Source organism: Lissotriton helveticus, chromosome 6 (assembly GCF_964261635.1).
Source record: "Lissotriton helveticus chromosome 6, aLisHel1.1, whole genome shotgun sequence".
Taxonomy (NCBI): Eukaryota; Metazoa; Chordata; class Amphibia; order Caudata; family Salamandridae; genus Lissotriton; species Lissotriton helveticus.
Window position 1 is genome coordinate 1,326,751,731 of NC_136067.1, and position 25,678 is coordinate 1,326,777,408.

Here is a 25,678-nt window from a genome sequence, read left to right on the forward strand (position 1 = left end):
TTCGGGGGCCATATGGCAGGCATACCTGCCCTAAGGGCAGGTCTGCCTGTCATATGGCACAGGTGTGCATGCACACATGTGCATGCACACCTGAATCGGTATTTCACCATCAAATTGAATTTGATGGTAAAATACCGATTTCTTAGGCCTTGTGGGACTCATAAGAGTCCCACCTACATATCGATTTTACAGATTCTGTAAATATACCGGTCGGTAAATTTACCGACCGGTATATTTACAGATTCGGTAAAATTACCGATCGGTAAATTTACCGAACGGTAAATTTACCGATTCTGCCCCCTACATCTCAAATTCCTTTTACCGGTCGGTAACAGCCGAATTCGGCCGTTACCGACCGGTAAAACCCTACCTACATCTGGCCCCTAGTATTTGTTGTTTTGATTGTCAATAATATTGCATTATGGTCAGATGAAATTCGGGGACATAGTGCCATGGAGCTATTTTTCAGTAGATTTTCGCTTATTAATGCCATGTCAAGCCTAGAGCATAATTTATGGGGGGCGGAATAATATGTATATCCAGGATTGTTAGCATATAAATGTCGCCAAGCGTCTTTGATATTGTGTACACGACATAGGTCGAAAATAGATGATCTAGTTTTGCGCATCCTTTGATGTCGCCCAGAACTGGTTGTATCAATTCTGTAGTCCATGACGCAATTAAAATCCCCCATAATAATGAGTTCTCCCTCCAAACCCAAAAGTTTAACATTCAAATTATCGAATAGGCTAGGCTCATCTATGTTGCAACCATAAACCACACATAAAACGTATTTAACATTTTCGCAGCTTATCTGCGCTATAGCCCATCTGCCATCCTTGCCACAAAAGGTCTGTATTATCTCGGCCCTGAATCGTATATCTTTGAGTATAGCAACCCCTCTTGTAGATTGTCCAAAAGCAGAGCAAACTATGATGTCATACCCCAAGTGTTTAAGCAATTTTTTATCCTTCCCCGCAATATGTGTTTCAGATAATAAAATAATATGGGGGTTATGCATTTTCAATTCCTCTTTAACCAAGCATCTTTTGTTCTTACTATTAAGCCCGGCTACATTCCAGGCTAAGCATTTTATTTCATACATCTAAAAAAAAAAAAAAATGAATAGATTAATCCCTTAGATTTTAAGTTTGTCTTGGCTAGTCCAAAATAAATTTGATGATATCCACATAGCCTCGTATGTAACATATGTAGCATATATAACATATTTTTAGTGCTATTAATGCACAAAAAAAATCTGACTTCATAGTATATATCCGTCCCCTCATCCCCCTCAGCCTGCAAACAAGTTTTCATGATTTTTCCCTTCCCACCCTCAACCCCCCATGGTGCAGAGACTCCCTCCCTCCAACCCCCCACCCCCCTAGCTCTTACCCCAGCCGGGGAAGAACCATTCCTCTGCATCTACTGCCGCTGTGAGGGCAGCTTACGTGGCAGGTCGCCCAGAGAGGTCTCTACCATCCCCTACTTGTACTATTAAGAGTTTGTCAGCGGGTATGTATAAAAGATAGCAAGGACATTTTAACTTTTGACCTCTTAAAGGTTGCAAAAAAAAAAAAAAAAGAGAGAGATTAAACAAAATTAGACGATTTGAGCAAATTGAGCCATCCCTCCTTCCAGCCCAAGTACAAGAAGAAAGTAAATGAAGCAAGTAAATTGAACTTGGCTAATTCTTAGTCTTATTCTTGCCCATGCCAATGAACTCATGCGAGCAGGACTCCCTTGTGCAAGGATAATGTGGGATGGGTCAAGGCAGCTAGTGTAAACTGGTCATCAGAGCAAGTTGAGGATAAAATGAAGACGGCACAAGCTAGCTGTAAGGAAAGGTATGATGTAAAACATGGTTGCAAACAAGTCAGTAATAGACACACAGACCTGCACATAGTGCGTGAGGTGTATTGTAATTCAGCCTTGCTCAGCGATGGCTAAGTGTGGCACTTCTCAGCGCAAAAACACGACAGTGGACCCTTACAATATGATGCAAGATCATACTCAGGGTTCTAGGAGAGCGTTCACCGGTTGGTCAGATAAGGAGACAGACGGTGAATTCCAAGGTACAAGCACTGCTGGGCCTTCCACTAGTGGTTTTAGTGACATCTCTCTCAGGCGTAGTGAGCGGGTTAGTTCAGGCGCAGGGAACACTGGTAGGAGGCTGCCACCTAATCCTGTTTCCAACCAGGTCTCTCACCAACATACATGCCAACAGACCCGATTCAGGCGGGAGACTACCGATTTTAAAAGCCAAAAATTGCTTTATTTTAGCAGTCTCCCGCCTGAAATTGCATTTTCTACAACAGAAGTCAATGGGGAATTTATATTCTCCCGTTTTTTTCTTTTAAATCTCCCACTTCCTGGTCCTTAAATGTTGGCATGTATGCACCAAGCCACCAGCAGAACAGGAAGGAGGTTATTGCCACCCGTTAAACTGTCAGATTATGTGTGTGAGGCGCTTTACAATGTAACATGTTGTTCCCACTCCTGTTTCCAGCTTTACCACTTACTATCCTTTTCCTTCCTGTCTCCTTCCTCTGTTTTTCTCTCTCTCTCGCTCTTTCCTATCGCTATGTTTTTATCTCTTCCTCAGGGAGGAGGATGTGTTGTGACTATGTCCTCTCAGGACACCGTACCCCTGTTGCCTACGTCACCAGCTGTCAACTCTGGAATGTTGGATACGCTCCGTTGCCGGAGCGTTTGTTGGTGCATAAAGCAATAAAGGAATCTTTAATACCTTCACATCGTGTGTGGAACATTCTTAACAGTAGGATAAACTGGGTACGCGAAAACTTGGGCGTTATGTTGTCAGTAATGTCATGTTCCGTTATCAAATATGCTAATTACGTCTCACTGTTGCAAACATTCAAAATGTGAAACGTCTGCAAACACTGTCTGCGGGTCTCTCTTTACCTGCACGGTTAATTTCATGGTGTCTTATTCTTCCTGTCTTTTATGCATAATTAAGCTCGTTCTTTTCATCGCTATGACTGATAAACATATTCTCATCAGCACCACTCTAGTTAATCGGACTTTGAAGTGACGTTCGCTAGCGCGAGATTTTATTAGAGGCACTCAAACCTTACGGCCATATTTAAGTGCATGGTGGTTCGTTGTTTTCGGCAACATTAACATAATAGAAAATAACGTTTTTAAATTAGCATACACATTGTGTTTTGGTCCCTAAAAATATACATGTTTGGGCATAATTCTTTATGTTTTGATGAATCCGCGAATAAAATTGCAAAATATGACAAGACGTGTATTATGGAAATACTCGATAATTGAGCATGATATAGGCCACTGTACTGGAATAATTGTATTAGGGGTGTGATAAGACTATAGAACGACCGTTACTACAGTAAAATGTTAACTGTTGGCACGTACAACCATCGGGAAGCATAAAATGGGCCGCTGTGACTACTAGGGGAGCAGTGTGCAAGCAGCGCGCGTGCGCAAAGGCTGCGTGATGACGGCATGGTTACAGGAAGGCGCTAAATATGTCAGGGTTTTCTTCCGTGTGTGTTTAAAGCATGCAGCGAATATGTGCTAGTGAATGATCTAACTATGGAGTTGCGGCTAGAACCCAACATGGCTGCGCCTACTGTCTGCTGCCACCTGGCGCTGACAGGCCGCACTGCTCGTTTCTTTTGCACGGCTGGTCGCGGCATGGAACGATTTGTAGTCAGAGAAGTCAAGGAGAAGCTTGAAGCTGAGCAGGTGAGAAGGTCCAACGCCTTTCAGAATGAAGTGCACCACCGCACCTGGAGGGAGGCAACTAGCCCATGTTCAGTAGATAAATCGCCTGCTTTCAAAAGCTGCATCCTAGTGGAGCATCATCTCCCCTCAAAGTATTGAATACTTACATTTTTTAGGTCTCACCTACGCAGCGCGCATGCGGTACATAGGAAAAAGACCTATAGAAATCGCTCCCGGTTTGCAGGCAAAAACGTGCGCGTTTGGCAATTCCCTTGCGGGAGCGAGCAGCGCCATGTGTTAGTAATCATCTCGCTCGCTCCCGCAAGGTAAAGGCTGCGTGTCCCTGCTGCGACTGAAGACGGCCCAGATCTTTTATGGAAGACACATTCTCACAAGGCTGCTGGCCCGTCAGCGTTCACACTCCGGCTTGTTTTATGTATGCATGCATGCGTAGGAAGCTCGCCGGAAGGCCCATGCTGTTGTGAACTTGCCCTCAGCAATTTTTTTTGCCCGTGATGTCAGACGGGGCAGTGCCCTCAGGCCGCCTCTTCACTTCATATAATCATAAACCAATACCTCCATATGCTCAGTCGGGGTTGTAGCCCCTTCAGATATTCAAAGCAGCAGGATACGAAATCAATCAGAAGAGGGCCCACTCCCATAAACCCCCTCCTCCCTCGCCCTGCCCCCAACCCTCCCCTTCAAAGGAAGATTCCCTGCTTGATAAGTAGGCATAACGGAGCTGCATTGTCCGCCGCCCCCGCTCCCGGCTGTGTTGACTCACAGACCTGTCCGTGCCGAGGCTGCGAGCACAAAGGAAGTGGTTGTGGGGCTGAAGACAGCCAGCCCACATACCGGCCGCCAATGTGCCCCCGTGCTGGGAACAGATGAATAAAGGGCGGGCATAATCACTCGTTAATGAACCCCTCGGCCTGGGCAGTCTATCACCGTCTTCAATGACTTTCAGCTGTGCAGTCTGTACTCACACTGCTGTCTACTCCGTCCCTTGTGCCTGACCGGGGGCTTTCATTATGCAGCTCTATGGTGTCGAAGACTCAGTCAAAATATGCATCACTCATATCTCCAAAAATGGAAGAATAAAAAGAACACTCCAATCAAGCTATTGCCTTCAGAATGCACGCTGACAGAAAACAACAGAGAAGAGTGCACAAAGAAAGTCATGTGGGAAAATGTATTTGCTTTGTTAATTATAAATTAAGATCTGGAAATACCAATTTACTCTCTTGTGGCAGAGCTTATAGCTAGTGCAGCACCAGGCATCTGTGCAATAATTAGTTAAGGGACAGATATACTAACACCTTTTGTAGTCGCAACTGCTCCAAGTCGCAAAATGGGAGCATTTGATAACACACAATAGGTTTTTCTAATGTTTGAATCACCTAAAAAGATTGCGAATGGATATTTTGGTTTTGGATATGTGTATATAAACAAGCATTGGCATAGCCAATAGTTCTCTCCTTTGGGACCTTATAAGTGTTTAGCCATGCAGCAGTTTATGTTGTTGCACCAAGGATATTGTGCTGCATAACTAAATACTTATAAAGTCCCAAAAGCGAGTCCTTTTGGCTACGCCAATGCTTGTTTTATTATTGAAAGAGGACAGAGCGTTAGGATGGCTACTGCTCAACTATACACCCTCAACTATAACTTGTCTTTGAAATAAACCTCAAGAGCTATTCATAAAGGCGTTTGGCCTGCGTAAAAAAACTTTTCTGCTTTTTAAAATCAAATCCAAATGTTTTTTAGTGCGGAGTGGCAAAGCCAAAAAATTTTGCAGGGCGAGTCGGCCAAGGGTTTGGCTAGGGGCTTAGAGCCCGGGCACGAGCCGAGTCCTGAAAATGTTTTTCATGTAAATCACACAACAAACATCACCTAAAATATGATAAAGTCACTTTAAAATTAAAAAATGCGTTTCTATAACACTTGAACCTTGGACATTGATACATCACGTTATAGCACTGCACTGAGAAGTATATACTAACAGCAATAGTTCTTCAACACGAAGAAGCAAGACAACTGTCATGTAGACCCTGTACGTGGTCAATATTATTATGATGCAACATTATAGTCTGTAAAATCAAGCACAAAAGGTTTTTGTGTAACTGGTATACTGAACTCCTATATTTAAAAGTTTTTTCATGCACGATGATGAAGAAAAAAAGAGTTTTAGGATCGTTAAATATTTGCCCAAGTTCACACAATTTAAGCGGTGAAGCCACGATTTATCCAGGTTTTCTGGTGTCACTTTGTACAAATCAGCCAGGAAATTACTATCTTTTTGTCTTTTCTTATGTTAGGGGTTAATTTGATCTCTTTGTGCATGTTTATCACATAGCATGAACTCGGCCCAAAGGCCCAAATTTGAGCGCCTAACATGAGCACCAACTATATTTACACAAGGTCACGTTCATTGCTTACAGTCGTGGGGAGTGTAAACGATTTGCTCAGAATCAGGATTGTGTGTAGACACTAGGACTGGAATCTTTTTCCCCAATTTTAAAGCCGGCAGCTCCGGCCCTAACGCCACATTCTGGATGGAGAGAGGGAGGGTGCTGGCAAAAGCCACATGAAATCTCGACTCGTTATGGGCTCGATATTCCGTCAAGACCTCGAGCTGTGCCAGTCTAGAGGCTATAGCCTTGCTCGAACTTTCAGTGGCTCGCCCAACTCTACTGCGGATAACTCTCTTTTGAACAAACAGCGTCCAAGTTTATCACCTCCCATGCATTCCAGCAGAACAGATTCTGATGGGAGACTCATCATTTTTAAAGTCAAAAGTGACTTTAATTTAGCTTTCTCGTGCCTTAAATTGCCCCACTTCAGCGCAAGTCAATGGAGGAAATCAATCCCCACCTGATTAATAATTTTTTTAAATCGCCCTCTTTCTGCTTTCCTTATGTTAGCATCTATGCACCCCCATTTTGTGAACCTTCATGTGTAATCGCATATGATAGTCCTCGTTCTTGATGTATTAACTTGTGCTACAGTCTGTGTAAATTACTAACTGAATGCTTAGATAATTACATCATTTGTGTAACACATAAACATATCAGACCTCTTTTGCTGGGCTAAATCATTTAATTCCCCATTGAAGGAAGTACTGGCACCACTTAGCTAATACGGTATATACTGAATTAGCATTTTGACCCTGATCAGTGTGTGCAACCAGCTTGCACCAACTGAGGAAGACACTTCTGGTATCTTTAGTTTTCTCTATGAAATAATGTTTTTTTCCACAAACTGGAACAGACCAGGTGTTTTAACTTGCAATAATGCAATATCCCCCTAAAGTGGCCATCGTCAAGGAGTTCGCCAGACCCAACAGCAAGACGTCTGCTACAAACTCAGCATCTTCTTCCATCACAAGATCAGGAAGATCTACGACACCTGCACCACCCTAGACTCGGCCACTTTGTCCGCTACCATCGCACACAATCAAGCCACACCCTAACAGACCATGCTCTGTTGGAACCTACTCACAAAAGATGACACGATCAAGACCATGATGAGCCTACTCAGGAGCTGGATGGATCCTAATAAGTACAACATCTTCCACAGAGCAGCCGCCGCCATTGCCCCCCTGATTCGCCGCACCATCATCTGCTCCATCGAAACCGCCACCTTTCCCGAAGATTGGAAACATGCCAAGATCAACCTCCTGCTGAAGAAGCCATCCTCGGACCCAGCAGACCTCAAGAACCTCAGACCCATCTCCTTCCTGTTCTTCCCAGCCAAGATCATAGAGAAGGCCATCAACACCCAACTCTCTGAGTTCTTCGAAGTGACCCACATCCTGGACACCTCCCAATCTGGTTTCCAAAGCAACCATAGCATGGATACTGCACTCCTTGCGGCCACCGACGGCATCCGCTCCCTACTCGACCAGTGCGAGACCGCAGCCCTCATCCTACTAGACCTCTCAGCCGCCTTCAACACTGTCTACCACTGCATCCTAATCACCAGACTCCACGACCCCGGCCTCCGCGACAAGGCTCTTGACTGGATCTACTTCTTCCTCACCAGCCGGACCCAGCAAGTCAGGCTTCCACTGTTCCTCTCAGAACCCCTAGAGATCAGCTGTGGAGTGCCCCAGGGTTCGTACCTGAGCCCTACCCTCTTCAGCGTCTACTTAGTCCCCTCGTAGCCGTCGTCAGAAGCCCCAGACTCAACATCATCTCATACGCCGATGACACCCTGCTGATCCTCTCCCTCGCTAATGAATCCAAAACCGCCAGCACTAACTTCCACAGTGGAATAAAGGCCATTGCTACCTGGATGAAAGACAGCTGCCTCAAGCTCAACTCAGACAAGACTGAAGTACTCCTCCTGGGACCCACCCCTCGAGCTTGGGATGACTCCTGGTGGCCTGCCTCGCTGCGATCTCCCCCCACCACAACAGACCACGCACTCAACCTCGACATCCTACTGCACTCCTCGCTCACTATGAACCACCAAATCAACGCAGTTTCCTCAGCCTGCTTCCAACCACTCTGCCTGCTTCGAAAGACGTTCAGATGGTTCCCCACAGAATCCATTAGGACAGTCACCCATGCACTCATCACCAGAAGGCTTGACTACGGCAATGCACTCAACTCTGGTGTCACCCAGAAACCGTGCAAGAAACTTCAGAACATCCAAAACGCCACAGCCAGACTGGTACTTGATATCCCCGCCAAAGCGACCTCATTCAATACCTCAGACAAATTCACTGGTTCCCATTCAACAAGAGAATCGCTTTCAAGCTCCTCACTCACGCGTACAAAGCGCTACACGGCGAAGGACTAGCTTACCTGGACCACTGCCTCACATTCTACACACCTTCCTGACAACTTCGATCCTTCCAACTTGCCCTGGCCTCCATCCCCAGGATCCACAAGACCAGAACTGGAGGAAGGTCTTTCCCCCACCTTGCTGCCAAGACCTGGACACCCTGCCGCTCCAGCTCAGGCAATCCGCGTCGCTGACCCAATTCAAGAAGGGCTTCAAGACCTGGCTCTTCAAATGATCCTCCACCCAGTCCAACTAGCAGCCCCCCTGAACAAAACTACTTTGTGTGTCGAAATGCTCCTTGTGAAGCCAGCCGATACAGAGAGAGAAAAACTACATTTTAATAAACACAAAAGGTCACGGTCAGTGCCAGACCAAATTAGGGGCCCAATTACTGAAGAAAGTCTCAAAAGTGCACCCATGGTATATGTCCTTGAATTAAGTGCAGATATACGGATTTCGTGAATTCCAAAGAATTTACAGAAGTAGGACATGAAATAGTACTCCTAGAAAATATTTGTCAACTGCATTTTAGCATGAGCAAATCTGCATGTGTAGACTTGCACACACGAAAATCTGAGTGTTTGCAAGTTCACTTTCCCTCCAACCACTTTTTTCCCAACTCTTGAAGAAGGTTTATGTCTGCCATTGTCGGGAGTAAATTTCCAACATTTCTCAGTATGAGAAAAGATTAGAGAAGAGTTGTTGAAAACCCTAAAACATGCATGTTAGATTTGCCCAGACTCAAAAGCGCATTCTAACCCTGGAACTATTGCTTACCGCTACCTTCAGGCCCAGTATGTAGCCCTGTGGAAATGTGGCAACATAAGGGTACTGCAAGTATTCAAAAATACTATGGTATGAGCCCTAGCATAATCAGAGAGGCTCTATACAAGCTCTTATATAATGAGATTCCTGCCATGATTTGTCGCTGTACTACATGGCACCAAAAGGGCAAGTGCATTTTATTACAGGACAAGTAGATTTACGAAGCAAACTGCCTCATGGACAAGTAGATATTTTATTAAATTCCACACCTTTGTACAGTATAGTCAAAATCTGCACCAAGGTACATTTTTGCCATATTTATTCCTACACGCTATTGTGACACACCAATCATATGATAAACATTGATCCCTTGTGCAGATTTAATTTCACTTTTGTCATATCTGCGGTCCTTCTAGCACTTGAAGATTTATCATATTTCCCCTGGCTTGGCCCAGTTAATTATTCTGCTGGCCAGTGAGATGCTTAAAGGCCTCCACATACAATAGGGCCATTTGCTAATGATAGGGCCTCTTCCTGGTAGAGGAAAAGATGGGGGGCGAATTTGGCATGTGCTAATTATTTTTTACACTACACCAGGCATTTGAAGGGTCATCCCAGGAAGAACAAGCATTTACAATGCAATGGTTTCGCCTTTGCAAAAGTTAGAGCTATTGGCATTGCTCATGACATTATTATTATTATTATTTTTTTGTAAAACATAAATAAATGGCATTGTCATTTAAATTCAGCAATGAAGACTGCTGGTCAAGGTCTGGAATCTATGTTAGCCAACACGAATTGAAAAGAAAACAAATCGCTTACTGATCAGCCAAAGCTCTTGCCAGGTAGATTGATATAAAATAGATAGATGTCAATGGTCCTCATTTACATAGTGCATGGTTATCTTGAAAAACTAGCACAGATACGGCCGCCCAGACCTACAACACCACGAGCCCCTCCCCCCCCTCCTCGATCTTTGTAAACAGTTCGAGGCTCGCCAGTGTAAACACGACTGCTCAATGCAGATAATTCTTGGTTTGCCTTTGTGAAGACTTAGAGTCATGAAAGCCCACACTTCTCTGTTCTCCAATGTAAACAAGTTTTGGTTCACCATTGTGAACCATTGTAGCTTGACTTGGGTGTTGCAGCCCATCAGTGTCTCAATCAGAGTGAATGTGGCCACCTGACTCCGAATCTGAGCACAGATACTGTTCGCTAGACCATAGCTGTTCACTAAAATGATCGCTGTGGGGTCTATTAGTCTGTCTGATTATTTCAATGGGAGCAAAGCGGGACTACACCACCCAGAATGCTTTAGTGCGTGATATGAAAGGCAATAGTACCTGCGAAGACCTGAAGCGAGGTTAAGATATCTTCAGATTGCCCGGTCTTGTATTTTCATGTTTGTTTGTACAAAGAACGAAAGACTAGGCACCGCATGGACAATATTCGTGAATTTGACGAGTTGAAAGGAGCCTCGTCAAAACTCAGCGACCCACGCGGACACATACACGGGTGGGTGCACCGGTGTCAATGTCACCGCTGCTGCCAGGCCCGACTCTAAATGCCCTGAGCCAAGCATGTCCCACAGAAGCACTGCAATGCAGCAGCTGCCTTCCCGCCGCCAGCTGGAGCCCCACTCTCAGCCGGGGCTCACCTTCACGCCGGTACCCTTGACTCCCTCTCTCACCCTCTGCCTCGCCGCCCCCACCCCAGGCTCCTACCTGCTCCGGCGGTCTGCACGAAACTTCAGCATCCTGGCAGAGTACCCGGCCTGTGGGCGGCCGGGGCAGGCAGGCGGGCACAGGTGAGTGTGCGCCGGCGCCGGAGCGCGGGCAGTGATTGTGCAATGGGAAGCCACACAACATAGAGCGGTGGGCCAGCTTTTAGGAAATGCAACACAGATGACATGCTTAATAAAGGTTTACACGCGTTCCTGGTTAGTAAACACGCCTGTAATAACAGACATGAAGCACAGAGCAAGCACAACGTTCCTCGAACAAAAGATTTTAAAAAACGAGCGCAGGGTTCCGGGAGCGAGCCGCGGGGGGGTTGCGGGGCTGCGGGGGAGAGCGGGACACGTCCATCCAGGCAACAGACACATTGGAAATGAGAAAAACAAACCTTGACAAAAAAAAAAAAAAAACATCCGCCCACCGCTGCATGACGTCAAAAAAGGGGCGGGATGAATAAAAATCGCCGGAACGCCCACGAATCTGCTCCGGCAATGACGGACAGATCTCTCTACCAATGGCTAGCCTCCATTTATGGAGCTAGCCAATAGAAGTGAGAGGCGGGACAAAGGCACATACTGTTCCAACATAAGATTTCGCCTGCGCGAACGCTGCAGCGCAGCAGACGCCAGGCGAAACCTAAAAAGGGGGCGAAAGCCAGATCTTGGTCCAGAAGAGTGTGTTTGGGTGTAAATCTGTTTTGTAGTTTTTTAGCAATTTATGCTAAAAAACTTTGTATGTCTAGGGAGGTGGAGCATCTGCGGATGTGACAGATCTGGTTGTCTTGTAAATTGCTATGGGGTAACCCAGTATCCCTCAGAACCTGGGCAATACAATTTTAGTATATACAATGGTTCTGTCGGGTATGTAACCTGATTGCTTCAAAGTGTGAATGAATCATTCGAGATTTTCTTCGTAGCTTGCTTCAATCAAGACTCTACAGAAAACATTATAAATGCAAATCCAAACAGAAAACAGGGTAACAGTAGATTTTATATATGAATTGTTCACATTCATAAACACCCTTTGTCAATACATGAAGAATAATTGAAGAATCAAATACATTTTGCTAAACGGCGCATCAAATAAAGTGAGCGTGCTTTTAAGTGCGTAGTGACATGTTGTGCACTGGTGACATATGATTAGTGACTTGTATACAGGTGAGTGGGGGGGGCGGGAAGGCAAAGGAGTAAGGATCGTTTGGCCAGTTTCAGTAATCAATTATAGTTAATCCAGTATGCCACTTCCGTTGGCTTGTGTTTACTGAATATTCTCAGCTGGTCCAATGGATTTATATCGTCGATGTTTTGACCCTATGAACGCCCAATTCGTGGGTCAGGTGTGGGTCTTCTTCAGGACTAGGGGCAGGAGAGGGGGAGAGGGGTGATGTGCCGCCTGTTGGTTAAATGAATATGCCATCAGGTCAGGATTTGCACGAAGTTATTAAAATTATTAAAAACAGTGACCGGCAAGGATTAGTTCTGCACTCACCTCTGGGACCCCTTGTGGATTTGACCCAAGATAGGTTGTGTTAAGGAGTGTGGCTCTCTTAGGGGTGGAATCTGTTGGGCAAATGCGCATGGTAATTACTATCACATTCCGCTTCCCATGTCTTACATGACAACTCATTAAACTAAGACAATTAGAGTTTCTTTTCCGAAACCCATTCCGCCTTTCCACACTGAGAACTCACTCACCCAAAAAACGGAACTCGTCGGTCCCTGTGTTCTCTCAAATGCTTTACGGAGTAGTTAATACCAGCCGCATGGTTCGAGCGATCTGGAAATAAAAAGAAGGGTAGCTGTAAGCCACGTCTTCCCATACGGTTCCCCAGCCTGAATAATGCTCAGGCGGCGTACGCCGCCAAAAGCAGGGATTGAAGTCAGTTTACTAACTTGGTCCGGAGTTGGTGGGAAATCTCTCACCTGCTAAATAGATCAATGTCTCTTTGAAAGGCCCGCATGCAATCCGTTTGTAAGTCGCTGTCTGCGTGCCGTCAGATTGCTGTTTTGGCAACCCGTCTGAATCGTGGGCCAGGACCCCTGGCCCACGAAGACCCCGACCTACCCGCCTGACGTACTCCGCCGCAACCCTCATCGCACTCAACACCGGCCGACTTCCAGACTGCCACCAAGCCACTCCACGACGCACCCATGGACCTTTCAGCTGCCACGCCTGCAAGTTCACCTGCACCCGGACCTGCCCCGCACCAGCACCCGCCAAGTCGAACACCAGCAGCACCCACCTCAAGTGCATCCTGCTCAACACCCGCTCCGTCCACAGACACGCCATCGAACTCTGGAACCTCCTAGACGCCACAGCCCCTGACGTTGCCTTCCTCACGGAGACCTGGATGAACGCCTCGTCAGCTCCTGACATCGCCATCGCCATCCCAGAGGGCTACAAGATCGTCCGGAGGGACCGAAACGCCAACCAGATGGGAGGAGGCATCGCCATCATCCACAGGAGCACCATCCGTCTTACGACCAGCATCGACAACACTCTGACCAGCGCCGAACACCTGCATTTCCAGATCCACACCAACCCGAACACCACCCTCAGAGGCACCCTGATCTACCGACCCCCTGGACCACGCACGCAATTCAGCGAGGACATTGCCGACTTCGTCAGCCCGCATGCCCTCCCCTCCGCTGACTACATCCTCCTGGGAGACCTCAACTTCCATCTGGAGAACAACAACGACCGCAACACCAGCACCCTGCTCGACAACCTCGCCAACCTGGGACTCAAGCAACTGGTGTCCACCCCCACCCACCTCGCCGGACACACACTCAACGCAGTCTTCTCTTCCAGCACAGACATCGACTTCAGCCACGCCACAGAGCTTCAATGGACGGACCACAGCTGCGTCCACTTCACCTTCAAGAGAACAACGACCCACCAACACCAGCAACAGGCCGCCCGCAGAAGCTGGAACAAGATCACGGCAGACCAGCTCGCCACCTCCCTGAGCCAGCACCCTCCTGCCAGCTCAGCGAACCCCAGCCAGGCCGCCGACAACCTCACGAAGTGGATCAGCAACTGCGCGGACGAACTCGCCCCACTGAGGACCCCGCCTAGCAGACCCGGCAGCAAGAAGGCCCCATGGTTCACCGACGAACTCAAGAGCTCCAAGAAGAACTGCCGAGCCCTCGAGAAAGTCTGGAGAAGGGAACCGACACCAGACAACAGGACCTCCTTCAAACTTGCCACCCGGAAACACCACCAGCTGATCCGCGCCGCCAAGAAAACAGCATTCAAGGACCGGTTGGACAACAACGCACACAACTGCAAGGAACTCTTCAACATCGTGAAAGAGCTTTACAACCCCAGCGCAGGAAACAACGACATCACCCCATCGCAAGACCTCTGCAACTCCCTCGCTTCATACTTCCACAACAAGATCGCGGACATACACAACAGCTTCAACAACCAACCAACGCACACCAGGACCGAACAACCACCCCCCACCACCACCCTCCACGCCTGGACCCCGATCAGCACCGAAGACACCATCCGCACGATGAACTCCATCCACTCCGGATCACCGACCGACCCCTGCCCTCACCACGTCTTCAACAAGGCCGACGCTGTCATCGCACCCCACCTGCGAGACATCATCAACACATCCTTCGACACCACCATCTTCCCGGAGAGCTGGAAGCACGCCGAACTCAGCGCTCTACTCAAGAAACCAACAGCGGACCCCACCGACCTCAAGAATTACCGCCCCATCTCGCTCCTCCCGTTTCCAGCCAAAGTCATCGAGAAGACCGTCAACAAGCAGATGGCCGCCTTCCTCGAGACGAACGGATCCCTCGACCCCTCACAGTCCGGCTTCCGAGCCAATCACAGCACCGAGACCGCCCTCATCGCCGCCACCGATGACATCCGAACCCTGATGGACAATGGAGAAACAGCGGCCCTCATCCTCCTAGACCTCTCCGCGGCTTTCGACACGGTCTGCCACCGCACCCTAGTGCAGCGTCTCAACAACGCCGGAATCCAGGGGAAGGCACTGGAATGGATCATCTCCTTCCTCGACGGAAGAACACAGAGAGTCCGCCTACCACCGTACAAGTCAGAGGCCTCCGAAGTCATCTGCGGCGTCCCCCAAGGATCATCTCTGAGCCCCACCCTCTTCAACGTCTACATGAGCCCCCTCGCGGCCATCGTACGCAAACACAACCTCAGCATAATCTCCTACGCCGACGATACCCAGCTGATCCTCTCCCTGACGAACGACCCCGCCGCCGCCAGAGCCAACCTGCACGAAGGGATGAAAGAGGTAGCCGAGTGGATGACGACCAGCCGCCTGAAACTGAACTCAGACAAGACGGAGGTCCTCATCCTGGGCTCCTCACCCTCCGCCTGGGATGACTCCTGGTGGCCCCCCGCCCTGGGCACCGCACCCAAACCGACAGACCATGCACGCAACCTGGGCTTCATCCTGGACTCCTCCCTCTCCATGACCAGGCAAGTCAACAACGTCTCCTCGGCGTGCTTCAACATCCTACGCATGCTACGGAAGATCTTCTGGTGGATCCCCACCGAGACCAGGAAGACCGTCACCCAGGCCCTCGTCACCAGCCGACTGGACTACGGCAACGCCCTCTACGCCGGGACCACCGCCAAGCTCCAGAAGAGACTCCAGCGGATCCAGAACGCCTCAGCCAGACTCATCCTCGACATCCCACGAACCAGCCACATCTCCGGACATCTGAGAGACCTTCACTGGCTCCCCGTCAACAAAAGAATCACCTTCCGCCTCCTCACCCACGCACACAAAGCCCTACACGACCAAGGCCCGAGCTACCTCAACAGCCGAGTCAACTTCTACGCTCCCAAACGCCACCTCCGATCAGCCAACCACGCCCTCGCCGCCGTCCCCCGCATCCGAAGAGCGACTACAGGAGGAAGGTCCTTCTCCTACCTGGCCGCCAAGACCTGGAACTCCCTCCCGACCGACCTGCGCCTGACCCAAGACCACCTCTCCTTCAGGAAGAAGCTGAAGATCTGGCTGTTCGAGCAGTAGCGGCACCCCCCCCCCCCCCAGCGCCTTGAGACCCTACGGGTAGGTAGCGCGCTCTATAAGTGTCAAGGATTGATTTTTCTTCATCGAGGACGTTGTGCCATTAAAGCGTCACCTCGCAACTAGGCAGCGAAATATTCACGCTTGCACGGGTGCTGGCTCTGCTGACGTCAGGTAACCACTGATGCCGGGCTTCTCTTGTCACCTAACAACCCCAGGAAGCATTATTTACATGAAGCCTCCTGTCAACAAGTCATAAGCAGCCCGTCAAAACGTTTTAATGATATTTACTGAACCGAGCTCAAACCAAATTCGTCTACACTGACGTCTTTGTGTAAATCGTTTCAAAAAGTCCGGAATCGTACCCCGCCCTAATTAGGCTTCTTTGTGACTCAAACTGAGGTTCAATATTATAATGCCGGCAAAATTCACTGTCAGGGCCGTAACAACATTCTCAACTGACACATTGAAAGGAAAGTGGAGCGTCCGCTGCAAGAATTGTTTTTATTCATCTAGGGATGGTCGATAGCCAACGTGGTGGTATGCTCGACACCTACATTCAACCGAAAGATTACATGTGAATCAAAGGGCTATAGGGATGTTTAAGGCCGTCTAGGAAAGCAGATTGCTCTGGGAAATGTTATTCAAGAGGTTTGTGATGGCATGCAACAGATGCCATTTCTAATTTCACAGCTGGACATGTGAACATTATGCACAACAAATAATCATACAATTTTTGCACAATTCTATCTCGCTTTATATCAAAAATGCGTACTTATTCTTTTTAACATCCATATACTACTAAATGGAATTATTTGCCCGAAAGGTAGAATTATGGTGAGAATGTATCCATCTACACTCTTTGTAGTTGAGTGACTTGGAGATGGACCCACCTCTGGCGTTGGGAATTATCTTTTCCAAGACCCTCCATTTGATGTCCTCAGGTTTGTAACTGTGTGTGCTGAAATGTTCCACTAGAGGTGCCTCCAGTGTGCTACACCTAATTCTGCTCATATGTTGTAGGATACTTGTTTTCACTTTTTGCATTGTCTTTTGAATGTAAATCAGTGTGCAAGGGCAAGTGATGGCATAAATCACACGTGAGCTGTTGCAATTAGTGAAGTGTGTTAGCTTGTATGTTCTGGTGTTGTGGGTAAAGCTTGAACCCTCTGGGCAAAAGTCGCAAGCCTTGCAATTACCACATTTGTGGTGCCCTGTCACCGGTGGAAGATTCAACAGGCTTCTCAGGTCTGGTTGTTTGGGGGGTTCTAGAAAGGCTTTAACCACTGTATCTTTTATGTTGCTCCCCCTCTTGAAGGCAAACAAGGGTGGTTGTACCATCTGTAATTCGCCTGCCACCAGGTTCCAGTACTTTTGTATGATCTTTTGTATGTCATTGCTCCTTGTGTTAAACGTGGTGACGCACACAATACCACTGGTTTCCTTAGATTTCTCTTTAGTCTCAAGTAACAGGTCTCTGGGTTGGTACCAGACACGTTTCATAGCACGTTTCAATAAACCAGAGGGATACCCACGGTTCTTCAATCTTGTTGTCAGGTCATTAGCTTCTTGAAAAAAATCTTTTCTTTGGGAGCAATTTCTCCTAAGCCTCAAGTACTGCCCATAGGGCAAGTTGTCCTTCAAATTTCTTGAGTGGTGTGAGTCATACATCAGCAGCGTATTCCTCTCCATCGGTTTGCGATACAAATCACAATATATCAATCCATTTTCAGCTTTGAATGTGAAGTCCAAAAAATCAATTGACTCCCTATTATGGGCCATTGTGAACTGGATGTATCCACTCCTGTTGTCCAGCCATGTCTGGAACTCATTCAGCTCATTTTCATCACCTGACCATATCATTAGAACATCATCGATGTATCTTTTCCAGACATCAATTCTGTCAAGGTATGGGTTGACCAGGTCATACAGGTGTTCTTCCTCGTATCTGTCCATAAATATATTTGCTAGGCTTGGGGCATATGTTGCGCCTATGACTCCTTTACACTGATAGTAGAATTGCCTCCTGAAAATGTAATAGTTCCTTTTCATTCTATTTCCAAGAGTTCAATAAGGAAGTCAGTATGCGGTCTAGGTCTTCTGTTTAGAGTGGTTCTGATGACCTCTATTGCATTGTCCTGAGGGATGGATGTGTATAAAGATGACACATCGAGGGCAACCAATATCTGTTTTCTACCATCAAATGGTTGACCCTCAAGTAACTGGATTATGTGCATACTGTGTCGCACATAGGATGTTGCTGTTGGCACCCAGGGTTGCAGAAAATGATCCATGAATTGATTCAGGGGCTCAAGAATGGACCCACAGCCAGAAACTATGGGTCTCCCGGGCGGATTTTCCAGTCTTTTGTGCACCTTAGGTAAAGTGTATAAAGTGGGTATCCTCAGTTCCTGTTGGTTGAGGAAGTCATGTTCATGTCGACTCAGGAAACCCTCATCCATTCCTCCTTGGGTGGCTACTTCTATGAGAGCCTTAATCTCCAATGTTGGATTCTTTGCAACCTTGTGATATCTGTCTTGTACCTGTAACTGCTGCTCAATCTCGCTGATATAGTCCTGGGTATTTTGTACCACTATCGCTCACCCTTTGTCAGCCGCTTTTATCACAATGGCATCATTTTTTGAAAGCTCATAAAGTGCCACCTTTTCCTCCTTACTAGTATTGTATCTAATGTATTTCCTTCTTCCATCAGGTGCATGGTGTCTTCTAAGACAATATTTTCAAATGCAAGTATTCTGTCACTCGTCATAAACGATGCGGGCATGACAGTTGATGGTGGTCTAAAGGTAGTCGCTGCCCGTGTAGGTGCTGAGGTATTTTTGGTGAAGAAATACTTTAATCTGATCTCCTGAAAGAACCGTTGCAATTCAAGTTTAACTTGAAAAGAATCAGGTATGGCTGTCGGTACATAAGATAATCCTTTGTCTAGGATATCCTTTTCCGCACTGGTCATGGTGTAGTTGGATAAGTTAATCACTGGATCTAAGTGCAACCCGGCTGCCCTTGGTGGGGTCACAGCTGGCATGCACCCTTCACTCAGGGCAAGTGTTTGTTCAATGGTAAAATAGTTATCCAGTGCCTGTCGGGTAACTGCATCCCTGGCAGGCATTGGCCTCTCTGTGTTGGGGGCGATGTTAGTCTGTGGTGCGGTGGTGGGCGTGCAGGCAGTGTTTACTTCCGGAGGGAGGACTACCATCTGTAGATCCGTCTCCTTGTGGAGATTTCTCCATGTGTCTCTGGTTGGTAAAACCTGACTTGGGAGGTTCCCTGCGTGGATCTTCCACCCCCAAGAGAGCCAGACTCCTTATCATAACCTATCCTGGGTCCAATCCACAAGGGGTCCCAGAGGTGAGTGCAGAACTAATCCTTGCCGCTCACTGTTTTTAATAATTTTAATAACTTCGTGCAAATCCTGACCTGATGGCAGATTCATCTAACCAACAGGTGACACATCACCCCTCTCCCCCTCTCCTGCCCCTAGTCCTGAAGAAGACCCACACCTGACCCACGAATTGGGCGTTCATAGGGTCGAAACGTCGACGATATAAATCCTTTGGACAAGCTGAGAATATTCAGTAAACACAAGCCACCGGAAGTGGCATACTGGATTAACTATAATTGATTACTGAAACTGGCCAAACGATCCTTACTCTTTTGCCTTCCCGCCCCCCCACACACCTGTATATAAGTCACTAATCATATGTCACCAGTGCACAACATGTCACTACGCACTTAAAAGCACGCTCACTTTTTTGATGCGCCGTTTAGCAAAATTTATTTGATTCTTCAATTATTCTTCATGTATTGACAAAGGGTGTTTATGAATGTGAACAATTCATATATAAAATCTACTGTTACCCAGTTTTCTGTTTGGATTTGCAGTTATAATGCTTTCTGTAGAGTCTTGATTGAAGCAAGCTACGATAAAAATCTTGAATGATTCATTCACACTTCGAAGCAATCAGGTTACATATCTGGTTGTCTGCCACCACCTCAACCAGTAAGTTGTGGCAGCGATCTTAGGATCCTGGTCTTAGAAAAACAACACAAATAAAGATAAAGGGGCGGGGCCCGCCTGGGGCCAAAACATGTTTAAAAAAAATATATAAATTTTGCAGCAAATATGCGGCGGATCCGCAAAACCACAGCAAAACAGAAATAATTTTAAAAAAACACTCTGGCTCTCGCTTGTTTTTTAAACCCCTTTGGGGTGGGCCAGGGCCCGGGGGTATGAGGCGTTTATTTTTAGGGGGGAGGGGGTGTGCATGGCCCCCTCTCCAGGCTGATTCTGGCCCCGGGGACCCTATCCCCTGTGGTGTAACAACTTTTTTAAGGTTGGGGCATGCTGCCCACCTCTCCCGCTTATTTCGGTCCCAAGTACCCCGGGTCCGATATATTTTTCAGTGGGAGGCAGGCACACAGTTCCCCTCACTTGGCTTCTTACGACCCTGGGGACCCCAACCGATGAGGCCCAACTAATTTTTTAAGGGGGGAGGGGCCGCACGGCTGTCCTCCCCAAGTTTCCAAAGGCCCAACGGACCCCATCCCCCGGGGCTGCTAAACCTTTGAAAAGCTCAGAGTGGGAGAAAATTAAACTTTGTGTCCAGGAAATATCCCTAATTGGCTAGATATTCAAAGCGTCTTATCCTGGTGAAGATCTTCACCTTCAAACTTAAAACCATTTTTGGAAGTTCAACTTCTTCCAGTACGGCAACCCGCCAAGTTGCATTCGACCAGCGATGTGAGGCGACGGTGTGGTGGTAGCCTCTGGTACTTTTGGCAGAAATTCTTGGAACCGTTCCTAAAAGCCAGCTTTTAGGGCTAGGCAGGAGGAGTACACTCAGACACTTATGCAAGCCCCCAAGACCTTAGGGACACCACTTAGCATTTAAGACTCACTCCAGGGTAAGACGCCAGCAGGGTCCACGGCAAGTCCATTTGGAACTGGTCAACTGGGCGCTTCAGCAAGATGGGCTTCTTGCTGCTTTTTGTAACCCTTTAGCTTAACAGAAGACAAGTCAATTAGCCCTTGGAGTCCACTTCTCTGTCCTGGATTCAAGTGGGAACAGGTCCAGCCCTTTTGGTTTCTCTCAACAGGTTACAGTAGGTGCAGACCTCTTTCTGATTTCCAAGTTCAGCAGGTGGGGTCCTTCTTTTGTCTTCCACAGGTTCAGCAGTGTCCTGAAGAAGGTAGCCATGGGTGCCACTGTTCTGCCTGACACTATCTTGTGGGTGGGTGTGACCTCCTAACCAATAGGGAAAAGGTTCCCAGGGGCAGCTCTACCCACTTCCAGATGGTTTTGCCCTGAATAGTCCCACAGTGTACTGCTATGCTAAAATCCAACATAGCAGAATTAATCATTCTTCCCTTGGTCAGAGCTCTGGAGGCATCCCTGAGGTTTGTCTAGGAACTGAATAATCCCCCCCCCACACACACACACACCGGGATTGATGCCACTGGCTATTTGAACAATGGCAGGCTCCTTTGAGGTTTATAGAGTTGGTAGGAACATGGCACATGACATCTTATCAGGGGAAAGTCTTACCTCCTCCCAGCCAAGGACTCATTACCCCCTTTCTTGAGACCAAGCCGCACCTCCCAGCAGGCTACCAAGTGACAGTTGTGGATTATCAGAAAGAGGTACTAGAGGATTTAGTCAGGATAATGCCAACTTTCTAAAAGTAAACCCAACAAGATGATGGGCAGGGTGCTGAAATGTTTCAAACACTCCCCCCAATCGAGATCTGGGTTAAATATATTGTTCTTTTGCTCACCATGCAACCCCATTTTGGATCCATTCATATGCAAATCAGTCTTGACCCTGCTCTTCATGGGAACATTCCAGCCAAACTGCCAGGCTAGGTCCTTCCTGGACTAGAAACAAGCATCCTGGGACTGGTTTCGTGGTATCATCCTCATCAGCCTGGCTAGCTTGAATCCAGTGGCACAGCAAGCCAGGGACCCACTTAGGGCAAACATGGCAAACACTACAAGATGATGGAAGGAATGCTGAAACAATTCAAACGCTCACCCCCAGTCAAGAGATCAGGGTTAAATCCATTGTTCTTTTGCTCACCATGCTACCCCAGTTTGGACCCAGTCATATGCAAATCAGTCTTGATCCAGCTCCTCATGGGAACAGTCCAGCTGAACTGCCAGGCTAGTTCCTCCATGGACTGGAAACTGGCACCCCTGGGCAGCTTTCGAGGTATCACCCCACATCAGCTAGGATGCCGATTTCCGGTCTTTCTGGGCATTCAATATCGATCTCTGAACAAACTTCAAATACTACAGAACTCAGCATCTTGTTTCCTTGAGAGAATACCCAAATTCAAATCTGTCTCTCACACATTAGTGGAGCTTCATTGGCTTCCTGTCAAGAACCGAGTAGCCTTTAAGGCACTCTGCATGGTTTAAAAATCCCCTCATGACACAGGTCCGGAGATTAGGAATTTCAAATAGTAGATACCCAAGAGAGCTCTACCGTCGGCCGCATCCAAAATTGTGACAGTCCCCAAAAGTCAGCAAAGCATCCTGGGGCGGTAGAAGCTTTGTTTCTTCTACTTGTAAACTCTGGAACAAATTGCCTTGGCATCTTAAAAACCAGTCCAGTCTTTCCTGTTTCAGCAAACAAGTTCAATCTTGGCTTTCCTCGTTGCCTTATAAGTCTTTTATTGTCATGAACTAGAAGACGCTAGTTCCAAGATGCCCTTGAAAATGTGCCTGCTCTACAAACAATATCGATACCTACCCTCCAACTGCTTCTTTAGAAAGCCTTGTTCACTCTGTCTTCCATTTCCAACTGTTTCACAATCCCTTTTACTGACATTTGTGAGAGGCATTCTACAATCTTGCTCTCTACTCTTACCACATACTGCATATCACAGTAATGTGCCTATAATGGAATGAAGCACCTAGAAAAACAACCATCAATTATTTATCCAGGCCCTTTTCCAGAAAAATTGCTTTAAAGGCTTGTTCTGTTTTTTTCAAAGTACTGTTCATAGGAAAGATGTCTTGAACTTTTTATTAGCTGTATTAAGCAGCCTTCCTGGTCTTTTACATACGTTTGTGGAGCTTTCTTTGTATTCTATTTGTATGGAAGCATGGCTATTATGTTGAGCTCAGGTTTCTGGCTGAGATTAACTGAATACTGTGAATTTGTGCTCACTACCCTATCGAAAGAGCATTCCAACAACTCAGTCAGATCCAGATCATTCAAGTAATTCTAAAATTTTCCAGATTAGTAGCAAGTGTTTTTCTTCACTATCCACACTTTAATTTGTAGCTAAAATAGGTCATTCATATGGCTCTATGACCCTTTCTTCTGCATAAAATGTTCTAGGCATACTCAAAGCCAAAGTGTTTTGAAGTAAAAGTGGACTTGTGAGGACAGCTGGATCATTTAGGTTTACTGTAAAATGTTTTTTTTAAATGCATTATTCAAGCAATGCATTTGCTAAGCTTTCCAGAAACTATTGCTGTTCTAGTTCCTGACCAACCCAGAGATTATGCCAGTTGGATAGATAGAACCCATCCAGGCATAATTTAGTTGTGAGGGATATTTTTGAATTTGGTTCCCGTTTCTCTGAGTAAGTCTGTTATCATTAACTTATATTTTGCTTCTGGCATTTTACTAAATTGTTATGTGGCTGTACACAGGTGGAGTGCATCTTGGGAAAGGTTTTCTTCACTGCTGAGCCTGATGTGAGCAAACTGAAGAGGATTAAATCTGGTGAACGGTTATTTCTACTTCTTAAAAAAGAGCCTCCGCTTACTCTTTCTTCGAATAGAGGTAAAGTGGGTTTCTTGAAAATAATCCTGTATACTATTGGTTATTATACATTTTGAATGTTCCAACAAATGAAATGCAATGTTAGTATGATTCGGCTTTCTGGCTGCTTCAGTATGTTTGTTATAAGAATGTAACAATAATTAGGACTGATGCATGATTGCTCCTATACTATGAGAATCATAATATACTGAATACAACTTTGTTTTGCTAAACATGATCACATTTACTAAAAATGTCTCTTGAAGGTACTAGAAAAATGTTGAAGGCGTTGGAGCGGGGATTGCAGAAACATTGTTAGCAAATGTTCTTCTTGATGTGCAGAATTGTGGATGACCAAAATAATCAATGAGGATGTTTGCATATTGTACCATTGGCCACTAAAGCGTAAAATGGACCTTGAGTAGTAATTACGAATTTTGGACCGGAACATGGAAAGCATCTGGCTGCAAATGACTCCCGAAATCATAAATTCTACGTCTGTATGTTCCGCACCTAGCCTGCCTTTGCCTTCCCACCATGGTCTTCTTTCACATTAACATGACCTCTATCTTGGCTAACTAGAAGAGTTGACAAGTGCTTAATTGCCGGACATACATTAATTGTTATTCCTAAAAGATGGATTACGGGCCATCATTCTTCAAATGTCCTCAAGATGGTCATACACGTGGACAGAAGAAATATTTTAAACTTGGACTCGCATTTTAAAAGTCACTGTTACATAAAAAGATTCTCTCTGACAAAGCTCAATGGTAAAGCAATTCCAAAGTTTTATGGTAATTACAGGGATGGCCTGTATGTCTATGCAGCTTAATTAGAAAGTTGAGACCAGCAAGTAGTTCTGTGAGATAGGTGTGATTTGGCAGGTGAAGTCATAATTGCAAACTATTATCATGAATGACAGTGGTCTTTTCCTTGGCTGTGTAGTCCATAGAATTCTATTTGGTATTAGCAACCACTGCAGTGAGGCTAACCGAGATGCGATGAGATGCCTTACCATCTTATTTTGTTTATCACCAAATGAGCTGCTGGTTTCTCTATGCCTTCCGTTGGTCTGATTGGATAGATCAAGATTCATGTAGGTTATGAAAAGAGGACAGAAGTCACCATAACCTTTGTGCAGATGACATTTATATAAGCCCCTTATGAAAATTGTCTGTTTAAAAAAAAAAAGAAATGCAACATGAACTGTGATAACCAGAGGGATCAAAGGAGCCGATTAACAAGAACACTTTTGGGCTGAAACAAATGTTCATTAGCATTTTGGGATTCAATGAGCGAAACAGCAAACTGATCTAATAAATCTTGCCAATGTTTGATGGCTATTGAAGTTATGCAACACAAAAAGATGATGGACGGAATGTTGAACATTATCAAACATTCACTCCCAGTCACAGATCTGGGTTTAATCCATCCTTATTTTGCTCACCACACCACCCCTGTTCAGACATAGCCATATGCAAATCAGTCCTGACCCTGTGCCTCATGGGAACAGTCCTGACCGAACTGCCAGGCCATGTCATCCCTGGACCAGAATCAAGCATCCTAGGACCGGTTTCAGGGTTTCACCCCTCTTCTGCCAGGATAGCCTGACTCCAGTGGCATAGTGAGCACGGGACCACGTCTGGGCATACCCTTCCCACTTAGGGTGAAAATGCAGCTCAAAAATATGATGGACGGAATGTTCAACATTGTCAACCATTCACTCCCAGTCACAGATCTGGGTTTAATCCATCATTACTTTGCTCAACACGCCACCCCAGTTCAGACATAGCCATATGCAAATTAGTCCTGACCCTGTGCCTCATGGGAACAGTCCAGACTGAACTGCC

The 25,678-nt window shown here is 46.5% G+C and overlaps 1 protein-coding gene and 1 long non-coding RNA gene across 4 annotated transcripts in view; one reads left to right on the forward strand and one right to left on the reverse strand.

Annotated features, from left to right (window-relative positions):
- LOC144761725 (uncharacterized) overlaps positions 1–2,632 on the reverse strand; it is an 89,115-nt gene extending 86,483 nt beyond the window's left edge. The window contains exon 1 of the long non-coding RNA XR_013595871.1: positions 2,523–2,632. This is a non-coding gene — a long non-coding RNA (uncharacterized LOC144761725). The remainder of the gene's footprint in view (positions 1–2,522) is intronic.
- An 840-nt stretch (positions 2,633–3,472) lies between these two features.
- Positions 3,473–25,678, forward strand: part of THUMPD2 (THUMP domain 2 tRNA and snRNA guanosine methyltransferase) — a 392,304-nt gene continuing 370,098 nt past the window's right edge. For all 3 annotated transcript variants that reach the window (XM_078649056.1, XM_078649054.1, XM_078649055.1), the window contains exons 1-2: positions 3,473–3,732; positions 23,717–23,849. In XM_078649056.1, the coding sequence (XP_078505182.1) occupies positions 3,580–3,732; positions 23,717–23,849 (286 nt within the window). In that variant the 5' untranslated portion in view covers positions 3,473–3,579. The remainder of the gene's footprint in view (positions 3,733–23,716; positions 23,850–25,678) is intronic.